The 24,285-nt window shown below is 35.0% G+C and overlaps 2 protein-coding genes across 2 annotated transcripts in view; one reads left to right on the forward strand and one right to left on the reverse strand.

The window, feature by feature from the left end:
* The window catches only part of LOC107081396 (otoferlin-like), a 101,025-nt gene extending 88,550 nt beyond the window's left edge, over window positions 1-12,475 (forward strand). Inside the window, exons 42-45 of the mRNA XM_015369583.1 lie at window positions 4,710-4,951; window positions 7,360-7,538; window positions 7,785-7,885; window positions 11,114-12,475. Coding sequence (XP_015225069.1) covers window positions 4,710-4,951; window positions 7,360-7,538; window positions 7,785-7,885; window positions 11,114-11,294 — 703 coding nt within the window. The 3' untranslated portion in view covers window positions 11,295-12,475. The remainder of the gene's footprint in view (window positions 1-4,709; window positions 4,952-7,359; window positions 7,539-7,784; window positions 7,886-11,113) is intronic.
* Window positions 12,476-22,532: 10,057 nt separating this feature from the next.
* The window catches only part of ostm1 (osteopetrosis associated transmembrane protein 1), an 11,122-nt gene continuing 9,369 nt past the window's right edge, over window positions 22,533-24,285 (reverse strand). The window contains exon 6 of the mRNA XM_015369464.1: window positions 22,533-23,820. Coding sequence (XP_015224950.1) covers window positions 23,765-23,820 — 56 coding nt within the window. The 3' untranslated portion in view covers window positions 22,533-23,764. The remainder of the gene's footprint in view (window positions 23,821-24,285) is intronic.

Genomic DNA, 24,285 nt, shown 5'->3' on the forward strand with positions numbered 1-24,285 from the left:
ATATATATATATATATATATATATATATATATATATATATATATATATATATATATAAACTTTCAGAATTCTTTCAGTAAATCCTCTGTGGCCAGTGTAGGAACAATTTCATTTTTCACTTCAGGTAGGTGCAACAAATCTCCATCAAACAATTTAGTTAACATTCTTTCCTAAGAAAGGAACAAATAGAGCCCCCCATAACACCTATGAGGTCTGCTTGTTTTGTCCTTGGTATATTGCATTTTCTACCTTTGGAGCACATCCACCACAGCTACTGGGCAAAACTTTAGCTAAATTCATGATCAGGGAAGCAGATTATATGATTTAGTTTTTTTCTGCATTTTCAGAAGCTGTGTTTCAAGGAATTACAATTTCTCATGTGATGCAAACTTTACCAAAAAAGCTTCCTGCCCCGCCTAAATCTTTGCTCTGTTATTAAGTAGTGATTCATTGATTAAGTGGTTTGGTCCTCTGCAGCTGTAATTGGAGTGAAACTTTGATTTACAGATTTGAAAAAGAAAACACTTTGCATGAAAGCCTACTTTCTTGTACACTCACCAAGCACTTTATTTGGACAACATGCTAATATTTGACACTTTTTATTTCCACTTAAAAAGTTTCTAAGTTAGATGACTAAAACCCTTAAAACACAACCCATTCAAATAAATGTAAGTAAAGATTGATAAATTGGTGGCACATTTAGAGCATACATGGAGTAGGATGCAGGTGTTTATCCTGTAGCTGGAGAGTTGCCAGTACCAACCCCAGCTCTGTCTGTCACAGTCATTGTGTTTTTGGGCAAGAAGCTTAACTTAAATTGCATGCTGATGGTGGTTAGATGGCTTGGTGGTCTCTGCATACTGTAGCCTTGCTTCTGTCAGTGAGCCCCAGGGTAGCTGAGTCTATAAGGTAGCTTGTCACCATCAGGTTATATATTTGTGTGTAAATGTGTTCCCCTGGCCCAAAGAGCCACTATATAAGTAATGGCAATTTACCATTCTATCTAAATTGAGTTTCCAGCTAATAGCATGATTGCAAAGTTTCCCATCGTATCATTAACTCCAAAGTATCTTTTATCTGGGACAATGCTCGACTTTGCCATCCAATGTTTTTATCTTGGGTTTGGGTCTCGTCTGCATATTTTTTTTTCAGCCTACAACTGTCCACTTAATCAAGCTTTTACCTTCAATAGATTTAAAATTCAGCTTTTTGATGTCACTTTCGTTCCTTTACCGCTGCCTTGGTTAAAAAATCTGCTTTCCTTGCCTCTTCCTGTGAAAAAATTCATGTCAAAAATTTTCCATTACCCAAAAAATTACATCCCTTGTACAGCAGCTAACATTTTTTTTAGAAGGCTACCAATAGTTAATTTTAGAAATTTGTAGCTCTTCCTAATCCAAAGGGCCACAGAAGGCAAAATACAGAAAAGGTTCTCTTTTTATTAAATTTAAGGTGAGCAGTCACATTTCACAGACTAATCTTTAGAGTTTACCTGTGTTTCTAATAAAGTGCTTGGTCATTGTATGCATGCCTGAATGCTAACGTCTTTTGTGCAGCCTGGTTTTGAATTATTTTCACAGCTAATTTATTGGTCATTTTTTGCTGCCTCCTCACTCCCGTCACTTTGCACAATTGTCAGTTTTTTCCACAGTTCATAGGATATCACCTGTGATTTAACTGCTCTCTAATGTTACCATGAAACACATGTTAACATCCTTAAAAAAATAATCCGGCAGAAGGCAAAATTTTTGTCATTATGGATTATAATGAAAACACATCTTTGGGATCTTCAGGGTTCCTACACAGTGTGGAAAAATATTTAATTTGTCTTCAACACTACTTTTTTTAATAAGATAGCTTATTAAAAAGAGCAATTGCTCTAAAACAGGCTATTATGAAAAGCAAGATAGCTTTACTTGCTGTAGTTCATAATCTTCAGTTTCTTTTAGGCCTGCAGCTAACGATTATTTTGCAAATCAATTTATCAATCAATTATTTTATTGATTAATCGATTAACAATCGGATAGCCAAAGATTCTTTAAAGAAGACTTTTTATGAAATTAAACCAGTTCAAACTTAAACTTTTCCACTTGAGGAGTTCTGGATAAAGAATATTGACAGACACATTTTTTCTTTATCTTAAATGCAAAATGTTTATAACAATCTTTGTTTAATTATTGCTCTAAGTGGGTTGCTCTTTCAGGTAAAGTCATATTTTAGAGTCTCTATACTCCAGTTAACGATGAATTAATTATTAAATTAGTTAACGATTATTTCAATAATCGATTAATCACAATTTATCCGATTAATTGTTTCAGCCCTTGTTTGCCTCGTTCACCTTGTTTCAATATTCAGTATTTATGTTATGGCATTTGAAGATAATCTGTTGCATTTATAGCACTAATGCATGTCTGTTGTGGATATGTCCACCTTAAACTAGCTGGCAGCATGACTGTTACTTACTCATCTTTACATAAGAGACAATACTATACAATACTATATAGCAGCAGAAAAAAAATCTGAGGTAAGAAAACCAGCTATAGATGGTGTTCTCTGACATATTGAAATAAATCTAAGTTTCTTGACAAAAGCAAGCTTTAGATTTCATTATATTAAAGGTAATTATGTTATGCTATATTTTGAAATATGTTAACATATATATAATGTTATATGTATAATGTTAACAATGAGCCCTTCAGAGTTCGTTTTTGCTGTTTGTACAGTAAAATTCTTCTCAATTTAGGTAGACAGCGCGCTCCAATAACCAGCTCATTCAGCGCTTTTCTAAACGAGCTGTTTTGGCTTTGCCCCTGCCGTCACAAAGGTTGTGCTTCCACAACCATGACAACCAGTCAGAGTTTTTAAGGAAGGTGAAAAGGAGCGTGGAATAATACATAAAATGAAGGCCTAACCTTTATCCAATTGGCTTTTACAGACCAAGTAACAGGAGCAGACTGACTGGATAAACGCTCATTACCAATAATCTATGTTGTTAACAATAAAAACACCCCCTTTTTTAATCCACCAGTAATACAGACAAATCTCACTGTAACTATCTCAATACATAGAAGAGAGTATATCTTCTTTATACGGAACAATCAGGTTTTTCAGGGGACGGCGTTAAAGCTTAGACTGTAAACAACCTTTTAATAAACAAAACTGGCAAAGCATCTATCTGCTGTGATAAACTAAACAGGCAGCCACTGACAGAAGTAATTTAGTACAAGCATACATCTTATGAAAAAACAACCACTTATTAAAACAGCCGAGGCTCTCAGGCTAAGCAGTCTAACACAGTAATGTTATTCCCGGCTCTTACCTTTAAAGCTTTGTAATGGACAGCTGGTATCAATCCACTCCTCTGTTTAAGATGTGTGGAGAAGCCTGCTTTGTTAGCACCGAAAGTATGAAAGCAATGCTCTTTGAAATACTCAGAACACAGATGCAAAACCTTTGGAAGTTTTGAAACTATATCCATCGAAACTAAAATGCATGAAATGAGTCTTCAGGGGCTCAGATGAATGCAGTAAAAAAGACATTCCATGTCTATAACCTGGAAGTACCTGCTCATGCAGATCAGCTGCATTCATCAGTTCACTTCTGCAGGGTTTTGAGCACCAAGACCTATTAATTTCTTGATGTCAATAAAACATTTTAATTACTGCATCTCCTCCATGTGATTCTATCCATGATGAATTACATTTGGGTTTTTATAGTAAGTGGCAATAAACATTGATAGTTGCATGTTTCTGTAGCATATTATCTACAGTTGGTGCACTGCAAAAAATGGAAATCTTAATAAGTCATTTTTGCAAAAATTTTGTGCATTTTTTCTTGAATTGAGGAGGTAAGTGTGACACTTTGCCAATGGAACGAGACAATTTACATTTAAAATAAGAAAAAACTATTGTTTTGTCTTAATTCAAGCATATATTATCTAATTATCTTATTTTAGGAGTAAAAATGCTAATTCAATTGGCAGGTCATCTTATTTACCTGCTCAAATTAAGGGTAAATACACTTAATTCAAGACATTTTTCACTTATTTTTAGGTGTTTTTTGCAGTGTGTGGCTCAGGTGATTAAAAAGGGTCTTAATTCCAAGAACCCATACACAGTAGCTAAAACATATTTGCATCTAAAAAAAAAAAAGGTTTATGGCAGTACATAAAAAACAGAGAGAAAATGAAATGAGATATTTACATGTACGAACATTTGAGTCTGAAAAAGTCAAAAATTCTCAAACCGAAAATGTGTCAGAACCCTGGAGTTTTCAGATTGTTACTTCCGCAAATGTCCAAGCTCGAGAGCAACTCTTTTTCTCCCCCCCTGACTCATGAAGCCATCCTTACTCTACTGTTAATGAAAACAACTACTTTAACTTTCATATTTTCAATTTATGTCCTAACTGAACCAAATTGTAAATTAAGTTTAAAATAAATCTCTTGATTTATCTGTGGCTGTTTGAGCAATTCGAAAAGGCATTAACTGACAATACATCAATGTTAACTTTGATTTACTTTTTTCCTAATTTGATAGTAACCTACTAAAATCATTTTTCCTGATATTAAACAACAATATGTTTTATTCAAATCACTAATACTAACCAACTTTTGCAAGTTTGTACATGCATGATTCTTATATTGATTCTTATATACAATCAACAAAGGCTGTTGATTTTATATTCTGTTTCTTTCATTCCTTCTGAAGATGGTTGAAAGGGCAGCAGGAAGACAAACAAGACACAGATGTGCATTACCACTCCCTGACCGGTGAGGGCAACTTCAACTGGCGCTTCGTCTTCCCCTTCGATTACCTTGTAGCTGAGGAGAAAATCGTAATCTCTAAGAAGGAGTCCATGTTCTCCTGGGATGAGACTGAATACAAAATCCCTCCTCGTCTCACGCTGCAGGTCTGGGATGCTGACCACTTTTCAGCGGATGACTTCCTGGGTAAGGACTGATGATAGTTATCTTTATCAAAGTAGGTTTAGGGGTAGGTAAGTCGAAATATAGCTTTGTAGATTGAAACGCTGCTAGAGAAATTATTTCTCACACTAATAAGTCTGGATCTACTGGATAGAAGACTAGAAGCATCTATGAAGCCGAGTTGATGACATTATAGATGCCTGCAGAAATATTTGTATTGTGCTATAAAGCAAGCTATCTTTTAAACTCTTACTAGATACTATTAAATATATACTATTATATACTTTGATTCATAAGATTAAACTAAAACCTTGATTATCTAAAAAATTTTTTCCAAGAACCTATGTTTTATTTTCCCAAGATTAGATTTTGTGACTGAACGCAAGAATTTTTACATCAAATTTAGCTGGGAATTACTTTTTTTTTTCTTTTTATAATTAACTAAAGAGAAGTCCTAAAATTAGTGATTGTAAAATTTGCAGATTGACTTTGGAGCATTGTTGTTGTTGTGCTAAAAGGCGGTTAGCCATTTAGTCTATTCATCAAGTGATAATTAATACTAAAAAGCATATCAAGGCAAATTATATAAATTACAATTCAGTGCTGCTTTTCCTGAAGAAGTATGTGATGATGGGAAAAGAGCCACGCCCTTCAACAAGAAGAGACCTCCAGCAGAATTAAGCACATTTTTATGAAAACGACTCTAGCTTGAAATAGCAGAAATGAAACCTGAGGAAAAAGAAAACAAACTGGAAAAGAAAAACCAAGAGTAAAAAAATTATCACAGTAAAATCTTCTACAGGATCTTGAGTCAGAGCACATTCTTCTAAGATAAAATCTAAATATAATACAAAAATAGGTTTGACTTCAGCCAGGAGAGAGAGAATGGATGTTTTTTTGTCCATGGCACAGGAAAGATTATTCATTTTAATTCTTCTTCACTTGACAGTACAGTTGGACACCATTTCACATAATTTCCTTCATAGTCTTTTAGCATTTTTTTAACAACTGCCTTTCTGTCCAGGTTCATGTTATCTATATCAGACTGCATCCATCTTGTTCAGTTAGAAAAACATCTGTCCCAAACTTATTTAAAATCCTCATCTTACCTGTCTTGTTTGGTGATATATTCAATATATTCCATCTAATATTCCACTGTTATGCAGATGACACCTTTCCCTATATAGCCAACCTTTCAGTTCTCTCCCTGACTGTCTAAAATATGTTCAAATCTTGCTTTCCCATAAGTTCTGAAACTAAACAAACATAAACAGATCTTCTTTTTACAGCAGCCGACACCATTCTTTAAAAATGAATTTATCTTATTTACATGTTAAAAATTCCTTTATCCCTTCTTCCTCTTAAGTTAAGAATCTTATTGTTGTACTTGACTGAACTCTCTCCTCTTTATGCACATACAACTTGTAACATCACACAATTTTCTTAATTCCATCTCCATCCATCCCTCACCCCTAACAGCTACCTTAATTAATGCTCTCTTCTGATCTGGGGTTGTTTACTGTATTGCTGTATTATATGGCCTAAATACCCTGCTAGGCGTCAGCTGAACCGGAATTCTGCCCTCAGCATCATCTCTTAGCAGCATATCTCACATATCTTGAAAAAACAGATTTGTTCAGTTATTTATTTTATTTAGAATTCAACATTTAACATTCAAAACCCTCTATAGATGTGCCCCTCCACATCACTCTGAACTTAATGAAATCTATGCTGAGGTCTGTCAACTACCCCTGTCAATAGTCTAAGATCAGTCACATAAAATGAACTTATTCAAATCCTTTATTTTGGAAAGAACTCTACGTAAATATTATGCCTAACACAGGGGAACCAGAATCTTTTGAGAAGGTACTGGATGCACAATAATAACTTGGTAACAGATGTACACACCTGCAAACTCCACTAGCATTTCTCCTAAAACAGGTTTTCTTATCTGTATTCTATAAGTTAATAACTACTGAATCCAAACACAAAAAGACATTTTGAGAAACACAAAGACATTGCATTTGCAGTTCTGTTGCTTTTCATGACTGTTACAGAGATAAATTCAGCTTTATAAGATTTGATTACAGCCCAAAGATTCAGCCTTTTGAAATATGTTTGCTTTTATATTGTGCACTTGTCAGTTGTTACGGTAAGTCTCATAATCATAATTTCACTTGACCGTCTTTTCTTTTCATTCAAGGGGGGATGGATTTTTACCAAAAGTGGCTTCTCCTTTTTTGTGCACTCACACAGATTCACATCCATGCAGATAATGTTGAAATAAAAAACACAAACAGGAAAAACACAATTATTTACGAGGGAGAGACATATCTGTTGCTTCCCAAACATCTCATAGAGTTTGAGATAAAATCCTTTGAAAGTATCTCACAAGTCAGAGGCTGAATGCTTTTCATATCACCATTTTCCAGGTGCTATTGAGTTGGACCTGAACAGGTTCCCCCGTGGGGCAAAAACTGCCAAGCAGTGCACCCTCAGCATGATCCGAAATGAGCAGGAACTTCCCACCATTTCTATCTTCAAACAGAAAAGGGTCAAAGGCTGGTGGCCTTTTGTGGCACGTGATGAAAACGACGAGATGGAGCTCACAGTAAGACAATCATCATTTTCATAAATGGCTGTGATTTCATTAAATCATAGTTGGAAGTAAAAGATAAAATAGGATAAAGATATAGAACTAAAAATATTTTTTTTTACAAAACAAGAGTAGTAATGAAGCCAATCTTAAAGAAATATGTCCACCTATGAGTATTAATCCAAATGTTTTGGTTTGTTTTTCCATGTAAATTACATTTTTATTCTGTATTTGTAAAATAAAAAAATTTTGTGATTACAGGGCAAAGTTGAGGCTGAGCTTCACCTTGTCACTGCTGAGGAAGCGGAGAAAACTCCTGTTGGACTGGGAAGAAATGAGCCAGATCCACTGGAGAAACCCAAGTAAGACTTGGAATTTATTAGATTTTAAATTTTACAAATACAAAACATTATTTTAAAGTAAAAATTTGTGTGAATCGTTTTCAACAACTATGCTAGACACACATTTGCCTTTTTTCCTCATTTTACATTCATTCCTTTGGTGCAATAAGTAGTGTATCAAGACTTATTATATATTTATTTTTGAACAGCGCTGCTTTTTGCACTGTTTAAAGGTCACTGTTACACACTCGTTTCTCCTCCTACCATGTCTTCAACTGTGTCCCTGTCTCTTTCCCTCCCCACGACCCTTTCCCTCTTTTTTGTACACACCACTCACCCTTTGATCCCACTCTCTGCCTTATCTGCGCTCCTTTTTTTTTTCCTCCTCCCCTGCTTTCTTCGGAAAAGCCGTCCGGATACGAGTCTAATGTGGTTTCTGGGCCCTCTGAAGTCACTTCGTTACTTCATCTGGCACAACTACCGCTGGCTGATCCTCAAGGCTCTGGGACTTATACTGCTGCTGCTCATGCTTGGCCTCTTCCTCTACTCCATCCCAGGCTACCTTGTCAAGAAGATCCTTGGGGCCTGACGCGCTGGTAGCCTCTGCCCCCTCCTCACTTTCTCTGAGGGATTCAGCTCTTTTTATTACCTTCTCTTGTCTTTCTTTCTCTGCTGTCTCCCGCCTTTATTGCCATTTACCCTTAGAAGTAGATTAGTCTACATCCATAAATATTTCTTCTTGTTTTTGTGTCTGTTGCCAACAAGTGCTTTTGTACATCTCATCTGTGGCCGCCTGACTGATGTGGAACAGATGTTTGAAATAAATTGTTAATGCAGTTTTGGATCAGTGATGGAGATAAAAAGTAGCCAAGTGTCACAAAAGAGTTTTTTTTTTTTTTATTAGGATAGTCTTCTGCACAATATAAATATTTTTTTTAGTTAACCTTTATTTAACTGAATACTTTATTACGTTGGTGAAGGTTCTTAGTTATCCAGGTCATAGTCATTACAAAAAGTAAAAAAAAAACAATCCACTGGACTATTATTATTAATAGTCCAGTTAAAATATTATTAGCTTATAACATATTTACACAACTATAAGTTATGGAGGTAATTAATTACTTTAGTTTCAAAGTAATATAAAAAGAAATCTTAAAGGAAAATATTAACTATGACAATATACAAATAAGCTACACTGTTTATTGATCAACATTTATGTATTTCAGCAGTGCTGTGTCAACCATAATCTGAAATTACAATAGTATCACAAAAAAAATGTTAAAAAAAGAAAAAAAGTTCAGTTGTTTTAATCTCTTTGGTTCGAAAATAATAGAAATTGAACAAAAGGTAATAAAATCCCAGAGCAGATCTTAATTAGTAATCATTACACAGAGATAAGCCAAAATTGAAAGCTCTGTTTTAGGTTTGTTGAGGTTTTGAGGATCCAAATGCAGAGGCAAGGAGGCAAGGGTGAGTTCTTGCAGTTTTAACGTAGCGATCACAGGTAACAGAGGCAGGAATCCAAATATCCTACTTAAAATGTTAAACAAACCAGAACCATAGAGACCTCAGGGGAAAACAAGCACGAGGAGCTAGAGAAAGATGAGGAACCAACATTAAGGAACTGAACAGGGAGAGTTTTTAAGATTGACTGAACAAAGGCAGGACTAACGAGCTGATTGGGAACAGGTGTGAACAGAAGTTTCTAAGAAAAGAGCTAAGGAAAAGGAAACCAACACAAGAGGGCGACAGAGGGCAACAAAGAAAAGCTTAAGTACTCAAATATATCCAAAACACAACAAAATAGGAATTAAACCAAAAAAAAACTAGAAAACAAAGAAAAACACGAATCAACATGTAACTGAAAATTCAAAGAAAACAAAACAGAACCAAGACCATAACATTTACGTGAAAGCAGAAATGAGTAAACCCCATAAATTGATAGTTTTTATCCCTTTCTGAACCACCTTTAGAAGTAATCACTTAGAATTGTTTTTATTTAGACTTAGACTAAATTTTATTGTCAAAACAAGATTTTGATGCATACAGTTTTTTTAACAGTGAATGAGCAGCTCACAACAGTAAAATGAACTTTACCATTTATAAAGAGCAACAGTGATCAGAGTGTAAACAGTGTAGGAGAAAAGGAAAAAACAGTTTAAAGTCATGGTGCAAAAGGCATTGATATAGAAAGGTTTGGTGTAGTGTAGATAAAAAGATGTGGTGCAAAATGCAGTAGAAACATTTAAAGTGATTGTATTTTCATTCTCTCTGATATGTCAGATTTTTATAGTATTTATGACCCACTCTTCTTCTTGGATTACTTCTATGCTTGCATGGCAAGATTTTAGACAAACTGAATTGATTGGAAAACTGTATTATGCTGAACATACCGTATGATAAACTTCTTGTATTTCTCACAATTTATCGAAGCCCTGAACCTCTGACTCTGGGTTTTTCTAGATAGGAATACGCTTGCATATAAGAATTCAACCGTTCCTGCTAAATAACTTGTAGTTAACACTAAAAAAACACAAGCTTTGTTACAATCCTTGACATAAATAAGGCTTTTTTTCACAACACAAAAAGCTTGGCTGTCATTTAATGATTTTAAAAGTATTGCCTAAATTTCTTATAACAGAATCCCCTGTATTGTATTTAAGTAATACTGTTTTGGCATGTCTTTTTACTAAATGTTCTTCTGCTTTGTTAAGTATTTGTTTTCCTTTAGCTGTTTAACTTTAAACTCCTTGAAGTACAGGAGTATGTAATTTTGATATAAAGAACCAGATTTTCAAGACTGAATTATCACCTCAATAAAAACTAACAAAGCCTTTGGGGGTTTGTTAGTTTGTACTTGTGGAGCCTGAAACCTCCTGAGAAAGGAGTGTAGAAAAGATAAGAGCTTGTGCAGCTTTCAGTCGGTCATGTGTGTATTTTTCCATCCATTATTCATATCAACCTTTACCAACCATACTGTAAAGCTTTTACTCTGGGAGTTTTTTCCTCCTAATCCTTTCAATCATCAGTTTGATATGAAAACAATGTATCAGTAAGAAAAAATGTAATATTATTTTAATACACTAATACAGCTTTCTTTTGTCTCCCATTTCTGCCCTTATATGTCATTGTATTCTCCAACCCCTGTATTTATCTCTTCTTAATTCCCACCCCTCCACTTACTCCACCTGCATGCCATTACCCACGTTCCTGCTTCCATTCTATCAAACCTTCATGTGCGTAATCCAGCCGTCCAGACACCACCTTCCTGTGGTTCCTGAGCCCGTTGAAGGCCATCCGCTACCTGGTGTGCAACCGCTACAAGTGGCTGATCATCAAAGTCGTGCTGGCCCTGCTCCTGCTCGTCCTGATTGGCCTCTTCCTCTACAGCATGCCGGGTTACCTCGTGAAGAAACTTCTTGGAGCTTAGAGCAACACTGGGAGGAAGGGGAGGATCAATGGCGGGAGGTGTGGGGGGTACTGTCCTAGTGGAACGGAGAAAAACTCCTCTCCTTCCTCTCTGTACTTTTGAACTCCACTTGCTGTTTTAACACTAAAGAGAACTGACCAAACAGCAATCTTTAACATCAAAATAACCCCTGATTTATGCTTCTTTAAAATGTTTTTAATGAATTTTTCTTTACCTGTTTGCTCAGAGTTCTATTCATGAATGTGACAAACTGTCGGGATAGTGGCCAGATGATTGCAAAGGGATTCTTGATAAAACTTTGCTCCCTTCTGATTGAGCATTTAAAAGAAATTCATTAACATGAAGGGAATAGCTGTGTACTCTACGTTACGCAGTAGTTGCAAACACCCCAGAAGTAAAATTGAGCTTTTTATTTTATACTTTTATTAAACACTAATATCTTTATATATTTTACTTCAAAGAATACAGTGCTCTTAAAAAGTTTTTGTCAACCCATAGATTTCTCTTGCCGTTGTATTTTTGTCAATCAAATCTGGAAATCAGACAAGGAACTCATAAAATTACTATTTTTTTTTTTTTATTATTGAACCATCTAAGCTTTGTGTGGAAAAAATACAAACCATCTTCTATATGTAAACATGAAGTAGCTGTGATAAACTACAATTTTTTGCAGCGTAAGTTACATTCTAGCTCTACTTGACAACTAGAAGCGTAACCTTACTGGAAAAAGGAGGATCAGGTTACAAAGCCACGTCGAAGGCCGTGGGAGTCTAGCAAATCACAGTGAGAAGCATTATTTACAAATTGGACTTCCGTAGTTGAGGTTCCCCAAACAATTCCCTCTAAAGAATTTATTGATCCCCAAGACTTTATGAGAATATTCTAGACTGACAAGACAGAAACTCTACAATGCAGGGTTGACAGAATGGGACAATGATCCAGAAGGTTTTAGAACGGCCTGGTCAAGATTTTCACCTAAACTTGATTGAGATCCAGGGACATGTCCTTAAACAGACCATAAATAAATGAAGGGTGGCTGAATTAAACCAAAACCAGAGGCAAAAATCCTCTACAAGGTAGTAAAAGTCTCAAAAATAAAGTGTCAGATTGGTTGTTATTACTCACGAAATCCTCATTAGATACAGATTTTCATATTTCTGTGACATGTGCGCAATGCTTTTTCACAGCACTGTATTTATGAATTCAAATCAAAACCTGGCAAGCCTATATTTATTTTTTTTTATCATAAATGCTGTAAACCAGTTTACAGTGAAGTGTTACAATTTTTAACTGTTGTGGCTCTTGCAGTCTTTGCACATTTACATAAGGTGAATAATAGTTATAAAGGAAGTTTATTTTCCTATTAAATTGCATTAAGCAAAGATCAAAATGACTTTAAAACGATCCAGGGAAGTCATATAGATTTTGTTAGATCTGATGCAGTGTTAAATATTAACATAGAGAGTTGTAGCTCATTCTGATTGGGTCAAACTGTGTTTTTTAAATCATTTGACTTTTATTTTCCTTTTTTACTTGTTTTTCAGAAGCACACTTTGCAGTAGCTGTTTTTTTCTCCCCATGCTTAATCAATTTTTTGAGTAATTGTAGAGTAATATGACCTCCAAGTCTTTTATTTGTCTTACCATAATGTAAGCCTTTTACTTACAGTATAATATAACTTGCCAATAAAGCCTACTTAGCAGAATAACAATAATTCATTGCAAGTATAGTTTGACCACATCTTATTTAAAAGTCCAGAATATGAAGCAAACACTTCAGTTATCACTCTAGTAGAGGCTTACAGTGCCTGTTAATATGCATGCATCGTTGTGAAAACTGACCGGAGAGGTCATGTGTGTTGGCATGACTTATCTTTCCAGCACGATGCAAACCAAAACCTTCTCCTTTTTGTCTCTAATGTTACAGTTAATGCAAATATACATTCGTTGATGATGAAAGTGCTCTTGGATGGTTATGGAAATGAAAATGTTGAGCCTGTCCATAAACCAGGTGGCATTCTCCTTTTTGAACTTTATCTGTGGTTAACCTCCTTTGTGTTGGAATCTCTGTCCTCAAAATTACAATTATGGTTTGCACTAAACTTGCCTGTTTTTATTAGGAATTGATGTATTTATATGTTTGGAAATGCGTGTAATAATTTTGTTTGCGTTGAAAATGTAAAAATAAACTGAATTCAGTGGAAAATCTCTGGAGTTATAAATTAATTTTTTGTTAAACTATTGTGAATTATATATGACCACTTAAAATTTTTAGTCTCACATCCATCATACTTTTCTTTTCAGCTGCAGAAATTATGCTTTTTAATAGAAGTCTTTCATTTATTGTTATCTGTTTTAATAGAGTTAACAGGTAAGAAACTGGGATTTATTGCGCTACAAGCTTGTTTACTGAAATTTCATGTGACTCAAACCAAATCTTAACAATTTAAGCTTTATTGAAGGATTGTATTAAAATATCTTATGAGAACAACATAAAAAAAGAAACAATAAAAAGAACAATCATTAAAAAAAATGTCCAATATTTTTTTCTCATTATATAGTAAAAATAGGATGAATCTGCCTGACAACAATCATTATCAGGGAACAGGAAGAAACAGTTTAGGGAACTCCTAATAGAATAAATGATAACCTATCAAACGTTATTCTCTTGCTGAAATTAAGTTCAATTTTGACTGAGCTTAGTCATTTGAATCACTTATAAAGATACATTTAAACATGCTTTTGCATGATATTATTCTTGTGATTTTATTCTTATGGGGGAAGGAACATTAACCCACATAAACAGTCTTGGTAAATGGATGATAAAACTTTTCATACCAGTCTGAGTACCAGTAACAGGTTTGTTCAAGTAATTTTACTTTATGATGTACTGGAAAATTATTTGAGATCCACATGATCAGAATTGTACTTTTTTTGTTTACATATTTCAGACTGGTTGCAAGCTCCAACAACCTCTGATGGTTTTAACTCATTTATCATCACCCAATTTGAAATTAATGTTACTGATTTTTGTCTATCAGAAAAAATATGTATTTAACACCTATTTTGGGTCATTTTTCTGTTACAGTTGTGGCTAAATTTTCTGAGGTTTAAGAGAGATTTTCCTATTTTTTTTTTTATTGATTCTTCTACTCTAGCATCTAAATGGCACAGTACAACCACCACACTACTTGACAGTTACTCTCAGTATCTTTGAAAATCTTACCTTCCCATTGACATTAAGCATCCATCCAGCTGCAAATTTTACTTAAACTGACTCATAGTGCTAATACTGTATTCAAGCAGAGGCTTCTTTTTGCTCAATACCGTCTAGTCCACAGCAATAAAACAGTAATATGATTTTTCATCAGCTTCTTGTTCATATAAGACACAAGTTTGGTAGTTTCTACATCTTTAACCCAATTTAGATGATAGATCTGTCTAACCTCCAACGGGTCTTGGTGGCTCTCCTCTCTTCCCCCAAAATTTAAGCCATCATCTGATGAATAGTGCAAGTTAGTACTATCAAGGTTAAATTCCCTTTTCCCTTTTGTATCTTCTGGCTATTTTGTAACTCTCCATCCTTTGCATAAACCTTTGTTGCTGTTGTTTTGTTACCTGTTGCAACAATGTATCCAGTTTGAATAAATATCACAGAAAATAACTTCATGATCATTTTTTTTTTTTACATTTTTTAAAATGCATAGGTGCACAGCTATAGTGTACCTTTACAAAAAGAAGTAAAATGTTAATGAATATATTTACATATAAGGTTTCTAGCATATTAAACTACATAATATAATAAGCTAACCAAGCAAGAATTCATTGATTCTGTGGATTTATCAGCATTTAAAACTCAGATCTTGTCTGTCTGTTTTCCTCTTGCACAGCGAGTGCTTCTACCGAGACAAAAAAAATATGGTTATACAGCAAAGTCATTTTTCATGCACAAACACACTTAGAATTTTAAACACCTTAAGGATATTTTTTAGTGCTGACAACTTTATAAATGACAGATGTCTGGACAAAAAAACGTGGAATCTGAGCTGCTGCTTGCCTTGCTTTTACAGAGTGCAAAGGTTCAAAGACCCACTTTGTTTGTGGGTCTATGAAAACAGAATATCAATCTACTGAGTTTCAAAGTGATGGGACCCTGTAACTACTGGTATTAATTTACACTTCTAAGGCTAACATGTTCATAGGATCTAAACATGATATTCTGGGACTATTTTAGGGGTTTTCATATTTGTTTATAAAGATTCTTCAGTCAAACTTCAGTGGTTAATTACTTGTTTCTACAACAAGATTACAGACTTTAAAACTTTTAGATTTTTCCATATTAAACTTTAACATAAGAGGAATTTGAAGCATTCCTCTGGCATCACTCACATGATATGTTGTTTGTTTTTCCCTATCCACTGTCACTACAAGCATTTTAAGTGTGAGTGATTGCCTTTGACTCAATGAGTCGATGCAATCAATTGGTTTTGGTTAGATAGAAAACTTTTGATTCAATTTGACTGTTTGATCTGGTTAAATTGTAAAGTGCCTTGAAATTACATGTGTTGTGAATTGGCGCTATATAAATAAACTGAATTGAAAACTTAAATGAATATATTATTATTATACAATCCAATTGGAAGAGCATTAGAATATGTATTTCAATGAGCCACATTTATCAGATAAAAAGCAGCTTTGAAAAATTAAAAGCCCTTTCAGCAGGTGTTGTTGGAAACATGCTTTCAATTAAGCCTAAGTTTCTGTGTTAAAAACTTACCTTTAAGTTAAGGAATCTTCTTATGATCTGATTCAAGTCTGCATTCTTGCATTGTAATTAAAATGTGACATTTCCTACCATGTTAAAAGGTAGCTTTTTGAAACCTGCTTCTTCAAAAGAGAAAAAATGTATATAGAAGAAATATTCTAAACTACTATTTCCAGTATTATGTATTTTAATATTAACCTTTGTTAAAAGCATTGTGCTTTTCTGATTACAGACTTGCTGAGTTTTAACATTCTTCTACGATTAGGGCAGCAAATTATTATACAGAACCATAGAAATCTGTATAGAATCTGGTAATAACAGGTGAGTGTGCTTGTATGAGTCATTGCTGCCACCTAGTGGCACTTTTTAAAACACATATTGTTCATTCTGGGCAAATTTTAATTAGATACATTTCTAACAAATGGTGCAAATAATTAAGCAGCAAAGACAATTACTTACCAAAGCATGAACAGAAAAAATGCATGTTATATATTTACAAATATCTAACCTGGAAGACTTACAGAAATTGGAAAGCTTAACACAAAAAAGCCGTTTGGATTATTTAGTGTTGGCTGATTTCTTAAAAATAAGCTCCCTCTAACAGTACTTGGTGTTTGTTACACATTATTTATAGTTTTAAAAAAGTCAGAGCCTGTTTCTGAGTATCATCAATGTTTTATTTTATTTTTTTGTTAGTAGGCTACAACCAAGCTTTAGGTGGCACTGCAGTTCTCCCATCAACAAACTTAGCTCTGAAGGGTTATATTTTTGGCAGCAGTGTGTTCTGGAGCACATGTTGGAGCACAAGGTGCATCATCATAAACAAAGCTCTAAAGACACATGCATATCCAAATAATAAATGTCTCCTCAAGCTGATGAAAAGATGGGGTCAGCCGGTCGCAGACACAAATAAACCCCTGTCCGGGTCAGATGTTCTTGCCCTGAAGAGTGACCCCCTCCCACCTTTCTCCGCTCTTATCCCCTCAGGGAATCTCAGAGCTCTTTCTCCCTTTAAGTAGGCTTGGCTGTCGCTGAGCCACAAGGGATGCAAGTCAGCAGGCAAAGGTTTCTGACATATGATCCAGCATCTGTGATGTCACCAACAGCTGACTTGTCTTAAGACCTTTGAGAAAGGGGGCTCTTATTGTCGACAGACCCTTAGTTGGAACTCTTGGTGCTAATGCATCAAGCTGCTGTGATTACAGACTGAATGACTGCTATTAGAGAGTGATTCTATAATCTATCTAATACCATAAGCCAGGGCTTGACAGACTTTGACCCAAGTCGCAGGTGTATAATGCTTTTTTATTCGCTCTGAGGGAGTATGTGTTCAACTTGTTAATTCCTCTGTAGGGCAAAATGTTCAACAAAGCTTTTCTTCACACAGGTGGTTGAGAGGTGCATAATATGAGCCAGACCTTTAGCCAGTTAACTAACGGACAGCTTAGAGTGTTGTTGGTGGATGGTGTTGCATAACATTGCAAATCCTAACTAACTCTTAATTTTGGCATAATGAACGGAGCATTAGCTGCCTCGGCGCATTGGATTTACTTTGAAATAAACAGTAGAGTGGATGATGATTGCAGCAGAAAACACGAAGGCATTTAGTCTAGGGGAGGCCATGACCCTGCCAAGAAAAGAGCAAAACATGGAATTTAATAATTGGGGTTTGATAAAGGAAAACAGGAGGCCAGGATTGCAAACAGCATTACGAGCATCTCCCCGCTACTTCAAAAATGGCCTTGTCTCAAGGTAACATGTGCAAAGCAAAGCGTGTTTTCTGCCATCTGAAAAAAAAAAGCTCAGCATAACTCTTGTCTTTTCTAACTACATCACTTTAACTTTACATGTTAGAAATGAGAGGTGTCTGATAGATAATAAAAATGTAATCAACTTTTAAATTAAAGAATTGCACAGACGAGAACATTTATACACTCTTTCCGTCATCATTTTTAGGCACAGTATTTACATATTTAATGCCTGAATGATTTTAAAAATTAACATTCTTGGGTTTAGCTCTAGTCCTCACACTTTAGAATTTCCTCCTGGGAGGTTTAAATGAATTTCCAGGTTAACACATTCTCCTGAAAGTTAAAGGAATTAATGGATTAGTTAGAAGGAGCATTCTATTGCCTGTGAATGAGCAACCATTTCTTATGCTCAGTTAATATAGAGTACGTTGGTATAGCATTATTTAATGCTATGTTACATCTACAACTTACAACTTTAACACTGCAATTTTTTTTCTTAAAATCAAGTGCATTTATTTCTTTCATTTTTTGTCATTGTATTTCCAGCTTTTATTGTCATTACACTGTCACAAGCGCAATGAAATTAACTCTCTGCATCTAATCCATCCCCTTGGGGGATGGCAGTGGGCTGCCATTGTGCGGCACCCAGGGAGCAGTGTGGGGGTTAAAGGTCTTTGCTCAGGGACCCAGAGGGGGAGTCTGTGGGAGTAGGGCTCAAACTCAGAACCTCAGTATTCCAATCTCTATTCCCTAACCACTAGGTCACCACTCCCCCATAATCATTACTCAAGTTGAGTGGGGATGAGGGGGGCGATCATACCATGTATATTGCTTTAATAGATTTAATTGTATTAATAGACTATATTAATTAGGTTCGGTATGCTTCCAAAAAAAAATAATAATAAAAATCTACCATCCCTCTCTTTTTTTTTTTACAACTAGACTACAATGAATTCATTGAGCAGGTGAGATGCATTGCCAATTAAATAAGACAATAGTGTTATTTCAACTGGATATTATTTTATATTATTATTATTATGTTATTTTAAAAGTAAAATACCAATTCCATTCGCAGATCATCTTATTTACCTACTCAAATGAAGGGTAGACACACATATTTTAAGACATTTCTACTCAGTTTTAGTTTGTTTTGACAGTGAATGTATTTTAGATTTTTAGTAATAGACCATCGCCAAGAAGAGCAAATTGAAATGGATTCCAGTTTTTCAAACATCTTTGCAAAAACAGCTTTTAAACTGTAGATTAGATTATGAGCCTCTGTGAACATGTTGTTAAGCATTGCCACAGATTTTTGATTACATTTAGGCCTCAACCACTCTGAGTGCACATTCCCTAATCATCTGAATCCATTTTGTTTCAAAGAAGTGAATATTGCCATTAGATCAATAAAGTGGAAAGCCTTAAAAACATAATTAAGCATTCATCTAAACTACTCTATTGCAGCACTGGCTGTATTACTTGTGTGAATTGATGTTGTCCTGCTGGAAGTTGAATCTCTGTCCAGGTCTTAAGTCTTCCATGTCCTCTAAATGGATGAAATATTTCCATGAAATCTGACCAGTTTTCCTGTCCCTGATAAAGAGTATTATCCCTAAAGCATGATACTGCCAATATGGGACTGATGTATGCATTTCTACTTCTCCACCATAGATGATGTTTCATATGTAGCGGAAAATCTTTTCCTTTTAGTCAACACTTGCCACATCACCTCAGTCTATGTTCAGCAGTAAATGGTCTTTGCTTATATCACGTCTTTTCAAGTTAGAGCACTTTACTCAACAATCAGTCTTTCACTCAATCTTGGTGGGAAGTTATGTTAGGTTATGTTGCTTCCTTTGGCTCATAAACAGAAGCAAGCCTGCTGTACACAGGGCCTACTAGGACCTCTGACCATTGTCAGTAAACAATAAAGTGAATTCCACAAGGACACAATGATTTAGAGAGCAGAAGCTGGGGAAATCTACACCACTGTCACAAGATTGTGCAATTAAAATGTGCAAGGTGGAGAAAAAATAGATGTAGGTGACATATCTGCATATTTAGCATACAGTACATGGCTCCGAAATAAGTTTAAAAATAAACTGATTACCCAGTTATTTGCAGTATTCTGAAAATTTTAACACAAGCTCAACAGTAGTTTTATTTCCATGCCCATGATGGGGACTTTAAACTTCTGACAAAAGCAGCTAAGGGTTTTTTTTTCCTGTGAGCCTCAGTTATTGTTCTGTGTCCATAGCTCTTCTTGCATTAATGGGTTGTAAAGTAATGTCAAAGCTACATTTAAAGCTAAGTATCTGAATGCTTCACTACCAGTACAGAATTTTTAACTGCAGTTCCTTTCCATTGCTTTCCTCCATCACGTGTAGGACCTCTGAGTTTTTCTTGACTTTTGGCCTTTCTCACAAAGCCGCGGGAAGCAGCGAAGCTTAGCAAAAATCAAAGCTGTCATTCTTGAGGGCACACGCGCTGCTCAACGCACTTCTTATCCTGAAGCGTGAACGAGGAAAAGCCCGTGGTTTCCAGGCTCTCTGTTTGGCAGCAGCAGGATCATATGACCAGAAATGTCTGTAATACTGGGTAAGCTGCTGAGGGCCAAACGTGGCTGCTCTCCAGAAGACCAAAAAGCCAAAGGAGTTTAACGAATGTGCTTTTTGCGATTATTTGGCCAAAGTATCTTTATCCCACGTTTAGATTAACTGAAAACTATTGAGGGCAGGGGTGGGGTGGATAGAGTTAGGTGCAAGAAACAAACACTAGCTCGAGGACAAGAGCTGTTCCAACATGGAAAAAAAGGGCCTGGCCTCCTTAAGACAGGACATGATTAGTTATATAGTACAAAATAAAACTATATAAATTGAAATCAATAACAGTCTCTCTTATATCTCTATGTATAACAAAATATAAAATAACTAAGAAAATCCTGTCAAATTCTAATATGAAAACCTATTTTGTCATGCTGGAAGGTAAAAAATAAGAATTAATTAAAATAAGTATAATATTTACCTTTGATATGAGAAAGAAAAATACTATATATATATATATATATATATATATATATATATATATATATATATATATATATATATATATATACTTGAATATATTGTAAACAAAATAAGAAAACGTTCATGCATCAGGTTTGATTAAGTTGTGTTTATAAGCAGCCTAATTTACCATGATATCTATACATGCAACAGAAAACACTGTAGGTAGGTCAGGATTGAAGTTGGGGAGAAGTTTAAAGTAGCGTTAGGCCATAAAACTATTTCCCAACCTATCAACATCTCATGTGGCAAAGAGCAAGGGAAACAAACATGGTCGACCTCCTAAACTGAAAAGAGAAGCTGAACATGGTGATCCAGAGATCCTCAGCTCAGCTCAGCTAAAAAACATGTTGACTGAAAAACACTACACATTATATACACAACATAAAAACTAGCCTCTAATATGAAAAAATGTGAAGACGGCAACATGCTTTTGACCAAGGAAAGCAAGGTTGTTCAGGTTTGATGAAAAGATTGAAGAGCAGAAAAAGTATATGAGGCTTCCCCTTCCAGTAGCGTGCCAACAAAGTGATGATCACATTGTGTTTAAATCTGTGCCTATCCTCAAATATTTTCCAGTTAGAAGGGCAGCACAATCTGGTTCTTCTAGGGATTGAATTAGGGAGGCCTGAAGGTATAGTGGAGGATGTTCTTTTTCCAGGTGGATCATCAAAATAAGTGGTCCTCCTAATTGTCAATCATTCTGGTGATATGTCTATGTAAGGCTGTCCTATGCACTCATCCCTATTGGTGGTGAGTCTGTCATAGCGGAATAATTGCAAATATTCTTTTGAAAAGTAAGCTTGCATGACTGATACAAACAGAAAACTTTTAAACTGAGTGTGCATGAGGAGAAATGGGGTTGTGCACGCGTTTAAGAGAGGTTTCCTGTCAGGAGTCGGTACAGCGTTTGTGCATTTAATTTTATTTTATTTTTCAAGTGGAGAGGGCCGGTCTTTTCAAACATTTACGAAAATCCTCTACTATACCTTTAATACAAATGCTCATCCTCTTAGATTGTTTAAATCATAATTTTCTAGCACAATTATGAGGAACTTTATTTTATATAAGAGCAATAAAAGACAAGATTTTGGTTTGAAAGGTTCAAAGAGTATGAACACTTTTAAGAGTCAATCAAAATGCTGAATATTACAAAAGATTTGCAATGTTGCAGTTGATCTTTCATTAAACTTAAAAAGTCAACACTGTATCACCTAGGTTGTCTTGTTTGTGCCACAAACTATTAATTGTATCTTTATGAGTAAAATATCCTGCATTAAAAGTGTTGAATGGATCCGATTCTTCTTTTGCCTTTTTAACCCTAAAGTAAAAAGTTATTAACTGGGAAAAAGTCCAGATTGAAGGCAGATTCGATTTTATCTAGATCTATTAAATAGGATGCCTTAGCACAAGCAGAAAAATAAATCATATTTATCCTTTTTATTCTAAAAATAAAAGCAAGACGGATTGATGCTATATAACCTATTTTCTGATATGTGCATTGTGTCTATCCAAAGCTATTAGGATTCACTAAACTTTTTTTACTCATCGGTAGCTACCATTCAGCTATTTGAAAATGTTTAACAAAAAACTGGCTTGAGCTCATATTTATGGTTAAGTTAGTTTTTATTTTACAAATTCACTTAGTTCCTAAATCTAAATTTTGGTTTCTTCATCAGTCACAAACAGATACATTGTTTTCAAAGCAGACCAGAATCACTCTCACTATGTTTGTGACAAAATGTATTTATTGGCATTTAAATTTTTATTTTTGTATTATTTATCAATCAGAGTACATTCATCAACTGAGCACTCATCCATCCTATAAATTAGGCAGAAGTCTTTAACAAGTAAAATTAAATATCAGTGGGAAACAACTACAGGGCACATTAAAAGCTTTATGCAACTTGGGGGGGGAAAAAACGAAAAAAAGATGCTGATGAGAAAACAGGTAATATCACAGTGTGGTACTTTGGAGTGCTCTTACATTGTATCTAATGTCTTTATTTACTCCCCAGCCATCCAACGTGCACTTCCAGCCCTCACCCCTCCTTCTTACAGCAGTTCGATGTCACCACTAATGGACATCAAGTGCTTCGTATTTGCAGCTCTCTTCTGGACATACATTAGAGACAGAAACCCATTTCTCCGTCCATAAATAGAGCACATACAGCCACACAGACACAATATTCAGGCCACTACCCTTTCTACAGTGACAGCAGGATGCACTTAACAACCCAAAGACTGTTAACAAGTTAAAAAGGAACGGACCGTGAAAAGGATTTTGCAAAGAGATTTAAATAATCATCTAATTACAGCCTGTAATTCTAGAAGTTAAAGTAATTCCAACACAAAACCTGCATTAATGTTATTAATAATTTAAGTTTAAAACATAAACAGGCTTGTTGCACATTGGGAAGAATATAAAGAGCATTTAAGCTCTGCTTGGTTAATGTGATTCCTTCAGATTTGGTTTAATAATTCATCTGGTGACACTGTAAAGATAAAGTGCTCCATTATGGATCCCAAAGGCAATAACTTACACTTTAATAAATATCAATATTTCTACTTGGGGATCTATTATGGAGCCTTTTAAACTAAAGTACCTTTAGGCTTATTAAATTATGGGATTTTACAGATGATTGTGCTTTAAAAAAAAAACCAAGAGGATGAAAAAAAAAAAAAAGACATTTAATGAACCTACACCTGTTTGAACGTTATGCAACAAAGTGCATCTCACTTCACTAAATTATACATCTTAATCCACCCAGTCTTGCGAATACTGTTGGGTATAAAAGTAAAAAGTAGCTCTTTAGTCCTTTCTGATTTAAGAAAGCCAAAAAACACTCTAGGACTCAGGCAGGATAAGGAAAGGTTCTCCCGGTCCTCTTCAGCTCTTTTTGTCCTGAATGTTCATCAAGCTGCTGTAGGACTTTGCTCGTTGAGCTGGAGAAACACAACAGATCAAAAAAACAGAAATGGTCAAAAGTTACATTTGTGAAGATGATTTACAGATTTCTACCTATTAACTCAAACCTTAAGAAATAACCCTAAAGTGTATAACAAGTTATTACAAAACGAAAACATTGATCCTACAGAGAAAAGCAATTAGGTGACCCTGGTATCTTCTAGTTTATAATGAGCTGCAGGTGCTGGAAGGTTCTAGTTCTATTTAAGCTGCCACTGTATAAAACCTAGTGGTCCAAGAAGTACTTAAATAGAAAGTTGACCTTATAAAAAGGTCTGCTCTTAATTTAATTTCATTGCACTCTATTTACAATAATAAAAACAACAATCTATGCAAGTGTTGAGCATTTTGAAAACTGAACATCAGAGGTGTCAAGTAACAAGGTAAAAATCCTTAATTACCTCACTTAAAGGAATAGTACACCCAAAACATGATTAGCCTTC

Source organism: Cyprinodon variegatus, unplaced genomic scaffold (assembly GCF_000732505.1).
Source record: "Cyprinodon variegatus isolate N-32 unplaced genomic scaffold, C_variegatus-1.0 Scaffold38, whole genome shotgun sequence".
Taxonomy (NCBI): domain Eukaryota; kingdom Metazoa; phylum Chordata; class Actinopteri; order Cyprinodontiformes; family Cyprinodontidae; genus Cyprinodon; species Cyprinodon variegatus.